This window comes from Ambystoma mexicanum, chromosome 1p (genome assembly GCF_040938575.1).
Source record: "Ambystoma mexicanum isolate Mex_15411 chromosome 1p, UKY_AmexF1_1, whole genome shotgun sequence".
Classification (NCBI taxonomy): Eukaryota; Metazoa; Chordata; class Amphibia; order Caudata; family Ambystomatidae; genus Ambystoma; species Ambystoma mexicanum.
The window spans coordinates 645633630-645651988 of NC_090921.1; the positions used below are offsets into that span (position 1 = coordinate 645633630).

General features: G+C 48.2%; 1 protein-coding gene across 11 annotated transcripts in view; it reads right to left on the reverse strand.

Annotated features, from left to right (window-relative positions):
* Window positions 1-18359, reverse strand: part of MARCHF2 (membrane associated ring-CH-type finger 2) — a 1824254-nt gene that overhangs the window by 751852 nt on the left and 1054043 nt on the right. For all 11 annotated transcript variants that reach the window (XM_069649684.1, XM_069649689.1, XM_069649693.1 and 8 more), the window contains one exon: window positions 12735-12964. In XM_069649684.1, the coding sequence (XP_069505785.1) occupies window positions 12735-12910 (176 nt within the window). In that variant the 5' untranslated portion in view covers window positions 12911-12964. The remainder of the gene's footprint in view (window positions 1-12734; window positions 12965-18359) is intronic.

An 18359-nucleotide genomic window follows, 5' to 3' on the forward strand; every position in this document is an offset into this window, starting at 1 on the left:
ACATTTAACATTTTCCTAACAATCAGGATTCAACATGTTTCTATTTCTATCTATTTCTATTATCATTTGTTACTACTGTATATACATATTATATTATCGTACAAATACGCCACAATCAGGTATGAAATTGATTTAATTGCTTGCTATGAAACGAAATGAAAGATATTTCTAAAATATTACATATATATATTTGAAATGTCATCCTTTAATAAATACTACAAAGTAATGCTCCACAAGTACTCATATCATACATGTGCACCCGTCTATTATTCTATGTCACGTTCTTATTGTTATTAAGAATACTGACATTACAAATGTACCAAAGGAGTGACCCAAATATATTTTAACATGCATAATGAGTGATCTCATTTCTGATAATTAGTGATGTCCTCAGTGATGTAATCTCTGATGTCATCATTGTGGTCATATGCTGCGCAACACGGGGTGAGTAGTTACAAAAAACACCCAAAAGTAAGGAATTGGCTGCCAAGGAGGTAGGAGTGGTTTAGATAATGTTGGCTTCGGACTATATATACAAGTTGAACCACAGAGTTGGATACAGACCACAGAAGCACACAGAGGCAGACATTCCTGATGAGTCATAAGGGACAGAAATGGAAGGCCTATCTGAATCAGAAGGCTGGACTGCCTGGGTAAGAGGAAGCAAGCAGCTAATGGATTTGTCATAGCAGAGGAGATCTGTTTGTATGCCTAATAAGTGGCCATTTTTTCCAAATTATAATTTGCCTGCTAGCTTCAATATTTTTGGGGCAGAGCTGAACTGCTTTAAGGAGAAGCAACCAGCTTTCACATGCCTAAATTATGACAAGGTAAACCAGCCTATAGGCATACAACATGGCACTTTCTTTCTTCCAAATTTCAACTATTTCTTTTCCTAGATTAAACCATTAAGAGAGACCATGATATACTTTGGTCAGGTAGCTTTTCCACTATTCCTGTGCAGATGAAACACACTATCATGATAATGAGGTTTAGCGTAGCACCATAAGATCTGTGCTACTCTTTGTATTTCTTTGGCAAGGATACGTGAATCCAACAAAGCACAGAGGATGCAAGAGAGGAATCCACAAAGGGGAATTTAAAATGCTTTACCTGTATTTTTTAATCCATGGCCTTGGATTGATTTTCGGTTGTTTTTAAGTAAATGCCTTTAGAAGCCATAGACCTTTGACAGAGGGTTTTGGCCCTTTCCATCCCATGTGTTTACATGGGTTGGTATCACCTCATCGGGTCTGTTTGTAAACCTTGACATCACTATGGAGAGCAGAATTTTAAGTTTAATTGTGCTACAATTTCAGATGGCTACAAATACTGGTGAATGGATGTAGGTTGCTTTAACATCTTGAAGTGTATAGGAGAAGAATAAGGCGCTTGGGCTATATTAAAATACATTATTGCGACTGTTGGGAATGGCATATTGTGTAACAATACTATTTGTACAGCTCACATAATATCTCCACAAGAGATAAGATTAACCAGCTTACTCACCGTAGTGACCACCTTACTCCTAAGTCCATAGTCCCATTTCCTCAATACTAATGGGAAATTCATCCGTCCTGTGGGACGTGACTGGAGCACTTTGTAAAAAGCATCACATTTTCAAAAATTTGCCCTTCCTCTCTTTTTACACAGTGTACCCCACACAGCCGTAACCCTGTCCTTCTTAGCTCCGCCCAGCGCATCACCCATCAGTCCTTTTCTATCGCCCGGTCAGATACCTTTAAGCAATAATAGAGGAGCCTTATTAGAGGGGACGGCGGGCGTATGGACGAAAGGGGACTATGGATTAAGAGTAAGGTGGTCACTACAGTGAGTAACCTGGTTATACTCTTACGTCCCGTCCCCTTTCCTCCATACTTATGGGAGATTCCCAAGCACTCCTCACAGGAACTACGGGCGGATGGAAAACCCCTTACTGAAAAAGGTTTTTCAGCACAGCCTGGCCAAACTGAGCATCAGATCTGGAGCTCAAGTACAAGCAGTAATGTTTACAAAAAGCCGATGGGGAGGCCCACGTAGCCGCTTTTGCGATGGTCTCCAAGGGGACATACTTTTGAAAGGCAACAGCAGCTGCCTTGCCCTGTAACAGATGTGCATGAATCCCTTTAGGAGGCTGTAGACCCTGAATAGTGTAAGACTCAGTAATACAGGCAGCAATCCATCTGGAGATAGTCGCTTTGGAGGCCTGCTTGCCTTGCGGGTTACCAAAGGTCACCAAAAGTTGAGAAGAACTCCTAAGTTCAGAAGTTCTGTCCAGATAGAACTTAAGAGCTCTTCTAACATCCAGGCAGTGCAAAACCCTCTCAGCTTCCGAAGCCAGGTTTGGAAAGAAGACAGGCAGTGATTTGACTGATTTAGATGGAAATCGGAAACCACCTTTGGTAAGAAAGAAGGATTTATCCTTAGGACAACCTTATCCTTGTGGAAAAGCAAGAAGGGATGCTCCACCGACAAAGCTTATGGCACAAGGCTGTAAGAACCACGTTCAGATCTCACGTCGGATGCGGTTTGCGAACAGGAGGGTAAAGACGCATTAGACTCGCAAAGGGCCGTTTAATCACTGGATTTGACAGTGAGAAAGAACACTGGTCCGTGGATAGGTAGGCAGCCACAGCCGAAAGAGAAGTCCTGCATAACAGGACATGAATGCCCGACTCCGCTCGATGAGAGACGAAGGACAGCACTGTGTCAATCGTAGCCACCCTGGGGTCCAACTGTTTGGCTAAGCACCAGTGACAGAACCGAAGCCACTTTGCTCTTATACTGAGACCTCATCGAGGGCTTCCTGGCTGCCTGAATAATGGGCATGTTGCCAGCACACATGTTGAGATGTTCTAAAGATCTGAACTCAGGCACCATGCCGCCAAGCTGAACGATTGTGGGGAGGGGTGTCACAGCTGCCGATCTCTCTGGTGAAGCAGGTCGGAAACTAGCGGAAGCCTGATCGGTGCACACACCAACAGATGTTGAAGCTCTGAAAGCCAGAACCTGGCCGGCCACCATGGAGCTATGAGCAGAAGAGAAAAGTTCACTGTGTTCTTCAGCTTGCAAATCGTCCGATGAATCAGAGGCCGAGGCGGAAAAGCATAGGCCCTCATGTTGTGCCATGGAATCTCGAGAGCATCTCCCATTGAGGATGCTCTCAGCCCATTTCTGGAGGTATACAGAGGAAGTTTCTTGTTTGTCGATGTTGCAAAGAGGTCCACTTCCGGAGTGCCCCAACACAGGAATATCTGTAAGAGGACCTCCACTTTCAATTCCCACTCGTAGGTGACTATTGTTTGTCGGCTGAGGGCATCTGCCTTGACATTCAGCTGGCCCGGGATGTGTACTCCCACCAGCCAGATACCATGCTGAACCGCTCATTCCCAAATCTGAATGGCCAGATACACAAGAGGAGGAGACTTGGTGCCCCCCCTGCTTGTTGATGTAAAAGATGTACACCAGATTGTCTGCGCGGACACAAACCACTTTGTTGGCAATGACTGGCCTGAACGCCTTGAGTGCCAGGAAGATCGCCAGAAGCTCCAGATGCTTTATATGAAGGAACTTATCTTGGGGCGACCAGAGGTCGGAGACCTGAAGAAGATCCAATGTCGCACCACACCCCAGAAGGGAGTCTATCGTGATCGTCACCATCGGAGTGGGGTCTTGGAAACCCGCACCCACCGACAGATTGCTGAGAGACGACCACCACACCAGGTCCACTCTCATGAAAGCCGGAATCAATATCATCTTGGAGTCCGGATCCACAGCCTGACGCCAAGAACTCTGAAGAGCCATCTGCGTCCGCCTCATCTTGAGCCGAGAAAGGGGAAGAGCCAATACGCACAAGGCCATGAGGCCCAGAAGCCTCTGGAACCACCAGGCCGACATGCTCTCCGAATGCGCAAACATCTGACACGTGGCCAACAGATCCGCCATTCTGTCACCGGTCAGGTAAACTCTGCAGTCGATCATGTTCCAACGGAAACCCAGGAAAGTCAAGTCCTGAGAGACCATCATTGAAGATTTCCGCCAGTTCACCGACAGCCCAAGGTGAAACAGGTGAAACAGGAGCTGGAGGAGAGACTGAAGATTGCTCGAGGCTTTCAGCGGACAAGGACTGCGCAGCAGCCAATCGTCCAAATACGGTTACACATGGATACCCTGTAGCCGAAGATAAGCTGCGATAACCAACATCATCTTCAGTGCCGAGCTGAGGTCAAAAGGGAGCACACGGATCTGGAAGTGCTCCTCCCCCACAGAAAACCGTAGGTATCTCTGATGTGGATTCCAGATCAGGATATACGCATCCTGGAGGCCCACCACGCTGAGCGAATCCCCCTTCTGTAAAGAAGACTTTATTTGACAGGGCGTGATCATCTTGAATTTCTCTTGGGGTAGAGAGAGATTGAACTGGGAAAGGTTTATGATGATGCGCAGGCCAGCCTAGTTGGGTTTGGGGACCGTAAACAGCCGGGAATAGAAGCCCTCCCCTCGCTCCCCTAGAGGAACGGGTTCCACCGCCCTGAAATTCAGTAACTTCTGAATCTTGGCTATGAGGGAGGGCGACCCTGACTGCTGGAAGGGAGGGTTGATGGGTGGGGTAGGGGTAAGCGGAAGCCCACCCGAGCGACTGACAAGACCCACCGGTCCTCGGTGATGGTCTGCCACGCCTCCCAATGAGACGCAATGCGTCCTCCCACCGGGGCCTCGTGCAAGTGCAGAAAACCATCATTTTGCTGGTTTGTCAGTGGCAGCACCACCTGAACCTCAGGAGGAGGCTGAGGAGCGGGAGAAAAACCAACTCCGTTGCTGCCTTTGGCGGGAATTTCCCAAAGGGGTGTCAACCCTGCGGGATTTCCGATCTAAAAAGACCCTGAAACCAAAGGAAGGCCGAGGGTTTGACAACAATCTCTGTGTCTTGAAAAGAGGTTTTACCAGGACCGACAAGGACTTGGCAGTCTGAGTGCTGTCCTTAGTTTTGGTCAGATCCACGTCTGTTGTCGAATGAAAGAGCTCCTTGCCATCGAAAGGCAGGTCCAAAACCTTATCCTACACCTTCTTGGAGAACTTGGTGGCATGCACCCAAGCCTGACGAGAGGTATCCACACCAAGCATAAGGTCCCGGGCCGAGGTGTCGACGTGATGCGCTGCAGCCTCCAGCAGATCCTGTGCCAAGACCCAGGCGTCCGACAAACCCGCTTTGAAATCTTCCAGCTTTTCAGCGGGAATAAACCCCTCAAACTCTGACAGACCTTTCCACATTTTCATATTCGCCCCCGCTAACACCAGTTCTGCATTGGCTTGACGCAGCTGCAGGGCTGAGTTAGCGAAAATCTTCCTCCCAAGGGAGTCGAGAAGCTTGTCCTCTTTGGCCAGAACCTGTGTAGCCATCGTAGAAGAGGATGACGCAGGTCTGTATTGCAAATTGGCTGCAGCCACTACCGTGGAAGAGGGGGGCGGACACGACGCTAAGGCCACCTCCCCCGAAGAATGGAGCCTGTAACGCGTGTCAATCTTCTTGTTGACAAACAGTCCAGTGTGTGGTTTCTCCCAAACTTTACGAACCTCGGCCAAAACGCCCTTCTGCAACAACAAGCCGGTATGCTCCGAAGGAGAAAAGGTGAAGGCCCCCGAAAGCACGCCCTCCTGCGGAGCGGGTGCCTCAGGTACTGGAACATCCAACAGACACATCATGTCCAGCACCCGGTCATGAAAAGCTCTGACAGAGCGGGGCTGGTCTTCGCTGTCCTGATCGCCGTGTACATCGTCCGACAGGTCCGGATCAGGTTGAGTCACATCCGGCACCACAATAGCCTTGTCCACTGGCACTGGGGACAATGGGGGTAAGGGGTGGAAGAGTTGTGGGAGGCCCAGCCGGTAAATGCAGCGCCGGCAGAGGCACTGGAACCGCAGCTGGGACCGTCGGCGCAGGCGGGCATATCTCCCTAAACAAGCCTCGAAAGTACTCCTTCATGGGGTCGGAACGCATCCGTTTTTGAAACTTGACGAAAAAGGTGTCCTCCGCCGATGATTTAGGTGCGACAGGAGGAGGCCTCTCATGAGCGGAGTAATTCCAGGGGCGTAGGGTTGCCAAGAGGGTCCTTCCCCACTGTTGTCTACATAAATCAAGGGCGCCGATGCCGCAGGAAGCGAGACATTGTGCGGTAGAGGCATCCAAGCGTTCCAGTCATAAACTGGACGAAACGGATGTGCACAAGGAAACCGATGTTCACCTGAAAAACTACCCCCTACACCTAGGGCCGATGGCGTAGTTGTAAGGGATGTATCCAAAATGGCCGCTGTGGTCTTGGCAGGAACGGCCGCCATTTTGTCGGCACCTGAGAAGAACTGCGACACGTGTGGAAGTGAAGCAGGGGTCCCCGTAGGTGGGTCATTTTAGCCTTAAGACAAGGAACCTCAGCCAAACCGGTACTGTGTGGCCTAGAATGTTTCTGTGACACAGTAATAGCCAAACTAGCCTTCAAAGGAAGGACCTGGGCACTGCTGGTACAGGAGGGATTACAGTCCAAAACCCCACTCTGTGCTCCCTCAACAGATCTGGGGTCTCCGCAAGAGAGGGAACGATGAGGAACACACCTCACCGACACAACCTTAACAGGCCTCTCAGAACTGTTGATCACCTTAGCCTCTAAATGACAGGCCTCTGACCCGTGTCCGGTAAAAGCCTCTCCACAAGGGGCCTTGAACTTCCGTTCGGTGTCAACAACCTCAACCGAGGTCTCAGGGCGTACCCCAGTGATTTTACAGGAAGCTCCAACCAAGGAGACCTTGAAGCAAGCTCCGGTACCCGATGCCTCAGTAGAACTGGGCCCACAAATAGCCCCCACAGGAGGGGCCTCGGAATGTAATCCGATGTCAACAGGCCCCTTACGGAAGCCTTCAGAGATCTCCGGTACAAGTCTTAGGCCTGGAAGTCACCTCAGGGCTAGCCCCGGTAATACAGCTTTTGACGTTCCTCCCGGACCTGGAAGACCCGGGAAGGAGTCCCCCATCGGGGTGCCCTAAAAACTAAAGAACTCACCAGGCGTTTCTTTTTCTCGTCGATGAAAGTTTGAAAATGCGCCTGGGGAGTACGTTGAAACACCTCCTCCCACTGCTCCAAATGATGTTGAAGCAGCCGGACCGAAAGGGAGTCGCAATAAAAGCACGAGTCCCACTGGTGGTCCGGACCCAAACACTCTAAGCAAATAGGATGTAGATCCGCCCTAGTGAAGCATCGCTGATAAGAACAACAATTTGGAAAGTCTAGCTGAAACGGCATAGACGGACTACCACGCGACCGCTAAGCCAAAGCAAGAGAGGAGGAACTGGAAGGAAAAAATCTCCCAAAGATGCAAGTGCGTCCAGTCCCGAGCGAGCAGAGGAAAGGACTGATGGGCGATGAGCTGGGCAGAGCCAAGAAGGGCGGGGTTACGGCCGCGTGCGATAGCCCCGCGTAAAAAGGGAGGAAGGACACATTTTTGAAAAATGTGATGCTTTTTACAAAGTGCGCCGGTCCCATCCCACAGGATGGAGGAATGTCCCATAAGTATGGAGGAAAGGGGACAGGACGTAGGAGTAATACATAAATGCTAATCAATAATAGTGAGAACATTCTTAAAGTATTTCTATTTAGAAGTATAAAAGGACACTATATTACAAGATTAAAATCTTGCTTTATGGATAAAGCTATGCAGGGGAGATATTGATAATATCTAATGTTAATCGTACAGACAAGAGGAATGATAATCGGTTCCTAGATACTCTAGCAGTAGACCACCCACAACAATACTGCTGTCCAATAGTAAACCTGACGTGCTCAGGGGTAGTGGTTTCTCTTGCACTAAGCACAGAGATCCATCTATCTCTAGAGCCTTGCGACACGTACAGCACTTTTCTGTGTCACATACCAGAGTGGCATTTAGACCGCATTTGGGGTGGAGGTTAAGATATGGCATGCAGGGTATGATGAAAATCATGAAACCACCAAACCACCAATAGGCTTTGAAATAAATGGTATCAGAAGAGTCAATGTGTCAAAGCAAAGATTGATAAACATGTTTTCTTACTGGAAAAGGCTAAAACATTTAAATTAAAAAGAGAACACCACTGAGGAAGCTGAAAAAAAATAACCATAGTTAAAACATCAGCTTTGACTTTTTTTCAAAAAACAACTTGTGTCAAACATGAGTAGATGCTACTTTCATAAAGGCAAAAAAGAACTACAATATCTTCCATGGTGTAAAGCTTTCAGTAATCCTCTAGCGCTGATATTAAAATAGCCAGTGCTTGTTTTGTTTTGAAATCATCTGTCTATTTTTTGTATGATTTGTTTAAAAGAGAAAGAAATATGTGTTAATCACTTAAAAAGGAAAATACAGCCTGTTGGTAAGGAACAGCTCTAAGGCTTATGAATCTGAGTGTAATCCTTTGCTGATGGACCTGGGTTTCAGAGACGATGGTACTCAAGTCGTGGCTTAAACATGACAAATCAAATCTTTAAAGTAATCTTTCATCAAATCCGACTTCCTATATTTGTGAGAAGTATTCAAATGCTCTGCTGGAACTGGAATGGTAAAATTAGGGTTGCCAGAATTACTGGCCCCAGGAAGGATGGATGGGCAAAGGCCAACGTTTGCATGATTATCCCAGGCAGAGCTAGTATTAGTACATGTGTCAGAAAGAGATGTACATTTTGCAGTGGCCATTAAGTTTCATAGGGTCACGGACCCTGTTGTATGGTTACCTATTGGCTGTACAATGAGTAGTGGGCAGATCAGGAGCACCAAGGCATAACTTCACTCTACTACTGATTGGTGTAAAGAAAAATGAGATTGGGTCAAGTGCCACCTGGCCAGCATGGGAGAAATAGGAGAAGAACAAACTCGGATTCTGGGAAGTCTGCATAGTCTTCTCCATTTCCTCCTACAGAAAAAAGATTTCTGGATTATTTCTCCTTTTCACATAAGGCTCAGCTGATCAATACTAGTCAGCTGCATTCATGCAAAGCCATCTATTTGAGACCGTCTAAGAGTGCCTTGCATAAGTTTCAGATTATTCGCAATGCTGCATCCAGAATGCTCAAGCACATGGGACGTAGAGAACACACTTCTCAGGCCTTACGAAGGCTATACTGGCTTCCAGTAGAAAATGTGAGAAACCAGAAGGTGTCTCACCCACTAGTCCACGGGGATCTGTCATCCAGGTGGCCAGGAAACTGCCATTGATTTTGGATCCAGTTCCTGGGGGTGGACCAGTTTGGGAGGGTCACCTGGATGGGGGGTTTTTGGGGAGTGGGACAGCGGATGGTGAGACGCGGCATCCCCTTCCCTGTCACACCTTTTCCCCATCCTACCAGGTACTCAACTCCTACCCCTTTCCGACACAAACACTTTCCCACTGACAGCTCACTGTGAGAGGAAATGGACTGACACCCGAGCCCGACATGTTCCAACACAATGGTCAGGCAAAGTCAGGCAATTACTGATAATTACACAAACCTGACTTCCATCACACTTCCCCAAACAGGAAAAAAAGGTGGAGAATGAAAGCACACTCTGAGCAAGGCAAAACACACAAGCAAGCAGCAGTTAAAAGATGGTAGTTTAATATGAGGAGAAGGACGGCAAGACCAGAGACAGTTGCAAGGAGGGAAGTGCTGTTGACCTTTTCTGAGAAAAAACACTACTTTCACAAGCCCTCGAGAATAAGAAACATAAGATCGGGAATTAAAGCTGAAGAAAGATGCATTGTGTGTCGGAGGTACCCAGGGGTCTCCTGTGTCAATAGCCAAGGTGGGGAGGAGCGATTGTCACCGTGGTACTGTCCTTGGCTCCTACAACAAAGCTGCGCCAGTAAATTCAGCACAGCAGGTGAGTCTGGGAGACTGATAACAGACCATTCTGTTAGAACCAAGGTTGTAAGTGGGAACATTGTATGAAGAAATCTGCAGATAACAGTGTGTGAAGCTTATGTGATGAGAGATGCGAATATAATTGAACATCCAAGGAGTGACTGAACTTTTGAAGCCAAGATAGATACCATACACAGAGTGATCCGGCACCACATGGGTGCTCATTCGAAGGTCTCTGTTAGGTATCTTAGAGGTTTGCAAATGGAAATTGTGAATTGGGAAATCGAGTGGTCCTGCAACAGGGCAAGCTAAACCCTGTGCACATTCGAAAGTCTTTGATCGCTAATACGAACTGTAATTGGTCTGAGCCCGGCTGAGGGATACTAATTGTATAAGAGGAAGGATCTGAGGATGGCTGAGCGGGATCCGGGGTGAACCGTGAGTCATGCGAGAAAGAATATTCTCTGAACAGTGGAGAAGGGGTTCTGAGCCCGGAAGAGGGGGATCCAGGGTGAAGAGTGAATCACCTGACTTGAGTACTTGTAAGAGGAAAGGAACTTTTCATTTGTTTTGGTACATCAGGTCCTCTGAATCAAGAGACTTTGATAACTTAAGAGACTTGGGCATAGAAGGCCCTGATGTTGGTAATGGAATTGTGTCCTCGTGCCGAAGAAGCCAGAGAGTGTGTTGTGCTCGAGTGAACCACCTTGTCCCGTGCTGAAAACGTGGGCAAGGGAGGCCAACGGTCTGAACATCCTGACATATCATTTTTATGAACACTTCTTTCTTTTTCATAAACACTACCCCGCACTATTTTTATTTAGAGGTAAGGATTGGGAATAGGTTTTTTTAGTATAGGCCCTTTTATTTTGATGAGACTCCACGAGGACTGCATTATTATTATTATTAAAGTTCAATAAACACCCTTGAACTGTGGTCACTTGTGTCTGTTTTACTGTTGACACTATGCCTTCCTTACATAAATCACATTCAAGTTAAAGCCTTAGGCATTCATCTTAATATTCTCATAACCCTTTTATTCTTTAGAAATCGTTTTGTGCACTATAAATACAGTAAAACACTAAAATCAGGAACTACTGGATTACTCAATGTTCAGAAATGCAGATATGCCAAGTCGAGTGTACACTCTTTCTGTGCAGGCAGCTAAACTCTGCAACTACTTGCCACCAAATTTGCACCTGATGATGAACCATTTGGATTTTAGATGCAAACGGAAGCTCCTCTTGTTACCCTGTTTACTCTGCTGCATCTCTCGAAAGTCAGGTTTTACATCTCTGTTAGTCTGTTTACCACCGAAATGCCTCTTTTGGAAGTAGTGCGGTTTACAAATAATCATACCATACCATACCATACAATTAGGACCCTGTGGATTCTTGATGGTGAGGGAGGGGAGGGCTTCTGTGACCAGAATGGGGCCTCATTACATGTTTGCCAGTATCCCGCTGATAATTCCGGCGTGAGACCAGCAAACACTAATACTATTACCACCAGATTACACATACCGGTTTAAACAGTAAATCCCCATTCCATGGAGTCCGTATTACCAGTAACTGCATTACCGTGCCATTAATACTGCCATTTTTTTGCTGGCAGCGGTCAGATTTAATCCTCCATCCCAACTGGCAAAGTTGTAGTTGCCCAGTCTGGTAAAAGTGCTGGGAAATGTTATTACCGACAATTTTACTGTGTAACAGCCAACTTCCCCAAACAACCTTGTTGTTCTATCTATTCTAAAGGACAGAGACCGGAAGTCGAAGTGACAAGCCTTCTGGCATGGTGGGGACACAGTGGTTCAATACCTGACTTGCCAGCTTGCCATTGAACGTGAGAGACGCATGCTGTGGGATAGCATGCACTGTCAAGAACCATTCTTGTGTAATACACTTTGGCTGACAGTACCGAGGTAGTCTATAGTCTTTCTTGTATTTTGGAGGCTGTGTGCTATTCAATACACTGTGAGAAATGCGGAGACGTACACTTGTGTCTTATTGCCAAAACCTAAAAAGACGGAGTCGCTGTGTCAAATGTCCTGTGTAACATGTTTCGGTTGTGCAGCTGAGAGCCAGTACTCTGAATGGAGTTTGCATTATGTTCAAGGATTGCACTAGATTAGGTCACAGCAAAACCACAAGAACTCCCTGATGCAAGGTTGTATAAATTCCAAAAAGCATCGAATCTCCGTTTAGCAGCACCAGCACCTTTGGTTTAAACCAGGTTTTGAGTCTCGTAAGCATGTCACAGTGCGTACTGATGAGTTCGCTGTGGAGATCATTACAAGACATCTGGCGAGTGAGTCTGTAAAAAAAGGGGGCGGGTTTCTCTTACCCTCTGCTTCCTTACAACAAAGTCCTGGAAAATCAGATGGGGCAGCAACTATGGACGACTACACATTGGTGTTGATGCTTCATGAGAGCATGCCCAGCAATATTTTCTATATCCGAACGGCATGTGATGAATATACAACCGTCTGGAAGAAAGGGTCCTACAAAGGTGGACTATATACCAGGGAAAATCCATTGCTGTTTTCTATTTATTTGACAGACATGAGCAACAGTGGGCTGTGTTTTATATTAACGAATTTACACGAGTGTTGAACCTTGTACAAAATCACTTCAAATGTTCATACTTTTTGTTGACCTTATTCCAGATCAATAGTCACTTTTTGGCAGGAAAAACAGTGCTTGAATTATCACTCAATACCTTGTGTCACTTTTAGAATGGGGTGTACGTGAGGTTCAGATCTATATGCAGAGGAGCCTCCTTCTGATATCTGGCACAGTCTAAGCAGGTCCCTGGCCTCTCTTATTTATCAACATGTCACTATAATATACAGCGGCACAAGATGAATTACCTCTGCGTACTGAGTGCTTTAATAACTGTTGAAAGGAGGCGTCCATCTTTTGCCGTGACTTGTGTGACATACTCAGTACGACCGATGTCCGTTTCCTCCACCGACTTAAACAAAGCTGCATTTCCAGTGCAATCACACAATGAGCCAGGAAGGTGGCAGCAGTCGCCTGTCGTCATGGCAACCAGGAGTTCCTATCTTTTTAGAGTCCCGATCTCCCAGTCATGATGGTCCTGGAAGAAGAAAGAAAAACAAGCATTCAAAAGTGCACCAATATTTAACAGCATCTTCCTAAAAAAGACTCCTTGCTGATAGTGTGCTCTTGATCTCTTTGGCCAATGGCTTGAGTCCCGATGATAACATATTTCGAACTATCGATAATAATACAGAGATCAAACTATAACACAAGAGGAAACTTCTGACAGGCACCTCCTGCAATGCCAATGGTATTTCAGTACTCTGGATCGAACATTAACATAACAGTTCCTCTACATCCAGCCTTCAACTAAAGCAATTTGCTGTATTTTCTAATATTATCCTTAACTACTAGGAACACTGCAGCTTATTAAGGCAGCGGCACGCTATCTAAGTGAGCATAGAATGATTGTTCCTCTATATCAACGAACTAGTTTTGGGTACCGTAATCCCAGCTATTCTGTTAGTAAGGATCAATGATTGTAGGCCCCTACCATTTTATGGTGCAGCTCTCATGAATTGTTTGTTATTCTTCTCATTTCTTTCTAAGGCTTGGGGCCATTGTTGTTGCGCCTTGAAACACTTGTGTATAGGCGCGTTGTAAATGCCATATCATATCATATCATTGTTGTTCTGATGGTTCTATGAAGGTTTGCTGCATTGTTTGTACTGGATAGCAACTTTAGTTTTTTTTACCACAAACCTTGCCACCATTATATAACTTACCCCAATTTACCATATATAGGTTTGTGGTAAAAAGAAAAATCCACACAAAAAATGTGGCAAAACCGAATTCGAAATGTTGCCATTCGGCAAAAGTGAGCTAGTTTTATTAGAAGGCTAGATTGCTATGGGTGTGGGCATGCAAGGCTCTCTTTTTATATCTGAGCGTCTATAGTGACTAAGGATGTGTTCTTACTATGGATGATTGGCTTCAGAACTGACATGAATGTCTCTATATGAAAAGGCTTTCTTTTTATGCTAATAGATTGTTTGACATACAGAGCTTTCCTTTTTTGTTAGCTCATGGGCCATGGATGCTGACTTGGAAGACTGATTTCCACTAGTTTATTGCTTAATAGACGTTGGCACAAGACACACTAGTCTCTATTGTATTTCCAAGACTGAAGTGTCATGCAGTAGGAATGGTTTCCAACTTCCAGCTGGAAGGACTGCAATGCCTTTTGTTGTGCCCCTTTAGTGGAGACTAACGTTGCTGCACATTAGTCTCCCAGACAAGGCACACAATCATTAAAGGTGGCTGGCTATTCTTGGGAGCAAAACGTTTCACCCACCAAAGCCTCATTCTTATTGGGACAAGGTGCACGTTGTTACCGCCATCACGGAAAACCCCACGGAAATGGAAATAACGCAGCCACAAGTGGCGCAAAACCCGTTTCCGCCTCAGCCGCCACGGACACGGAACCGGAAATACCATGATCGCCAAAACAGCAAACAGAGAGGCGGCCATCATATAAAAGCACAATCCATTGCAATCCAGAGCCAGCACAAGCATAATCCTAACTCTGAGAAGCCAAAAGGGACCACCAGCATGTCTGCCAGGATTCCTGCTCAGAGGCAGCGCAAACAGCGCTTCAGCGAGGCGGAGCTAACCGTCTTGGTGGAGCACATTGTGGACAATGCAGAGATGCTGTTCAGCGCCGACCAACGGCGTGCCACACAGCAGCGGAGGAAGGAGGTGTGGGCCGAAGCTGCACGCAAGTGCACTGCTGTGGGCATGGCAGTGAGGAGTGTGAAGGACTGCCACAAGCGGTGGGACGACCTGAGGCTGAGGGTACGCAACCTCATTTCCACGCACCGCCAACACAGCAGTGGGACAGGCGGAGGACCCCCTTCCCCACTGAGGCTGCAAGCATGGGAGGAGCGTTGCAGCAGCGTCCTCCACCTAGAGGGAATCCATGGGATCGGGGAGGCTGAGGCAGGAGTGAGCCCACCTGCAGATGCCGGTAAGTGCCCAAACATGAATGCCACATGTAAATATGCAGTTGTGAGTACTGGGCCAAAGGACCCATTAACAACCCCCCCCCCCTAGGCAGTGCATGTGTGGCCCAAAGGACCCATTAACAACCCCCCCAGGCAGTGCATGTGTGGCCCAAAGGACCCATTAACAACCCCCCCCCAGGCAGTGCATGTGTGGCCCAAAGGACCCATTAACAACCCCCCCCCAGGCAGTGCATGTGTGGGCCAAAGGACCCATCATGATCCGTATGGCAACCAATATCACAGAATGCATACACCAGCAATCAGATGCATGTGACTAACACTATTCAATGTACAATCTTAATGACCCATGTGATGCACCCATCTGCCACCACAACAACACTAATTGCATGCCCTTTGTGTCCCCACAGCCGTTTCAAGTGACAGTGATACTGCACAACAGGCCAGCCAATCTGCACCGGCAAGTACACAAGCCACCGCCACCACACAGGAGGATGCTGCCGGCAGTTCTGAACCTCTGGCCACATTACCAGCCACTACAGATGTGCGGCCCACCACCACCACCGACATCCCCACCGTCTCCACACTGGCTGAGTCTAGAAAGGTGCCACGGGCACCTATCATGTCCATCCAACGCAACACCGAAGGCAGCAGCACTGCAGAGGGGGCGGCCTGCAGTGATAACAGTGCCCTGCAAGAGCACTCGGAAACGGGGCCACAGGGGGAGATGCCCACATTGGAAGACCTGGGCTCCTTCCATGAGCTGGGGTTCAGCCCCACATCACTGGGGAGTCCCATGAGGTCGCCCACCCCATCCATGGCCGAACTGAATGCCTGCATGCAGCGGATGGAGGACCAGCAGGCTACCCTCACCCAGCTGGTGGAGAGGCAGCTAGAGGAATCCAGGCTGCAGAGGGAGAGCTACAGCACCTCAGTGCGTCGCCTGTCGAGGTCCATCGGACGCTTTGCGAGCACTATAGTAACCCTTGCAAGCCATGTGTGGGAGGGCAACGACCACACCTCCAGGCTTGTAGAGGCCATGTTGGTTGGCCAACAGGCAAATCTGGCACGGATGCCCTCAATTCCAGATTCTGCCCAATCAAACACAACCACCCCATCCAGCTCCACTACTGCCAATCCAAGGAGGCGCTCGAGTAGGCTAACGGGTCCCTCGGGCAAGGTTGCACAGGCACAGAAGCGCACACGGAAGTGATGGCATGTGTGTGGGGCATTGCAGGACACATGTGGACTACAAGGGTGTGAGAGGGGTCGGCACGTTTGGGTGGTGGGGTAGGTAGTTTTGGGGGTTTGAACAATGGGGTCTGGGTGGGGGTGGGCACGTTTGGGTGGTGGGTGGCCCCGGGTGTACAGCTTCCCTAACCAATGCACCTCCTTCCCTGTTGTTATTACATCAATACATCACCATTTCGAATCAAGACATACATGTGTGGACATTGATCATTTATTTTGCAGTGCAACTATTAATTCATTGTCGTCACCATGTTCGTGCATTTCTGTGAATGTGCTGTGACTCAAAAGTAAATGCGAATCAGGGCATCCCGTGCTCTCTGGCCATCATGTGGACCATCAGGGGGAGGCGGTGCCATCCCATCCCCATCTCCATCCCCATCCCCATCTCCATCTTCCTCATCTGCGTCTGGTGGCATTGGGATGTTCCTGCGCAGGCATATATTGTGCAGCATGGCACATGCGAGCGTGATTTTACCCGTCTTCACTGGGCTGTACAGCAGTGATCCGCCAGATCTGCTCAGACAGCGGAAACGGGCCTTCAGCAGTCCAAATGTCCTCTCAATCATTCCACGTGTGCGGATATGTGCCCTATTGTATGCCTCTTCATGCCTGTTCCTTGGTCTCCGTACAGGTGTCATCATCCATGGCGTGAGTGCATATCCCGCATCACCTACATGGGATGTAGATGGGGGAACATGTCAGTGTTTGTGGCATCATGTCCTCATCTGCTGCTGTGCATTCTTGTATCATCATTCATTCATGCATATGTACCATGCAGTGTATAGAGGTATGTTTTGGGCATCACGACGTATGTCGCTGACTGGATATGGGCCTACACATTAACTTGCATGTTTACTGTGCCCTGCGGGTGACATTTGATTGTGTGCATGTCACGGTGCAGTGCTGTCCACACATGGCAGAGTGACTCCACTGTACGGAAGTGGTAAATACACGTCGTCTCATTTACACGCCTCTCGTGCCTTTTGAGGCAGTGTTTCAATTGAGGGTGGGTGTCTGCAGTGGCACAGGGTTCATGGGACAGTGACGGGATTGGCTGTGCCAGCGTGTGCACGGGCACATTGTGGTGCCCTGTCATGTCTTCCTTCATGATGTTTGGCATCCGCTGTGTATTTGGTAGATGGAAGGGGGGTGATGCATGTGCGGTCACAGCGGCACACTCACAATGCTCATTGGCCTGGACTCACACACACCACTTCGACAGGGTTGTAGCATCGTCAGCTGTACTCACCCAATAGCCATGTGCTTTGTCCGGCATAGCGTTCCATGTACCGTGGCAACGTGGAATTCCGCAGTACCATTGAGTCATGTGATGAGCCTGGGAAACGTGCGCAGCAGTATGTAATCAGTTGCATGGCATCACAAACCATCTGGACATTCAAAGAGTGATACTGTTTCCTATTGCGGAACACTGCCTCAATTGCACATGGTACTGTCAGCTCAACGTGGGTGCAGTCAACTGCGCCTATGCAATTTGGCATGCCTGCTATGGCATGGAAGGCCAACTTGGTGGCAATGACCTTGGGGAGGGTGCAGGGTAGGGCTATGTGTTCCGACACATGGCGCAACAGGGCATCCAGTACCTGTACCAGGATTTTGGAGAAACAGGGTTGTGATATGCCGAGCAGCTCACCAACCATGTGTTGATAGGTGCCAGTGCCAAGGAAATGCAGTACTGAGACAACCTTCAAGAGGGGGGGGATGGCGGTGGGGGTGTCAATTAGGCTGCTGATGTTGTCCTCAATCATGGCGGTGATATGCAGGATTGTTGCACGGTCCAGCCGGTATAGTGTGTGGATCTGTCCTGGGGTGAGGTTCCAGGGTGAGGCCCTGATGCGTGGTATTGCTGGCTGGCGGCGGGGTCGGGCTGGCTGGGCAATGGGGTTTGCCATAGCTGCAGGGTTGGCTGGTTGCCGCCTGTGCCTCCTCCGCCTACGACTCCTCCTCTGCGCCATTACTGCCACCATGTGCAGTGCTGCCTGTTGGTTGAGTAGGCCCAGTCCCAGTGCTACTAGACCTGCTGCCTGCATGGTTCTGTGTTGTGTTGGGCTGGGTGTGGCCCTTTTGTAGGCTCCCAGTGGCCTGCTAGGTCCAGCTGGGCTGATTTGGTGCACCTGTGCCCTGATTCAGTTCAGCAGGCAGTGCATAACGCCATGTTCGCGGTGGCGGCGGTTCAGTCACCGTGATCACGGTGTTTATGCC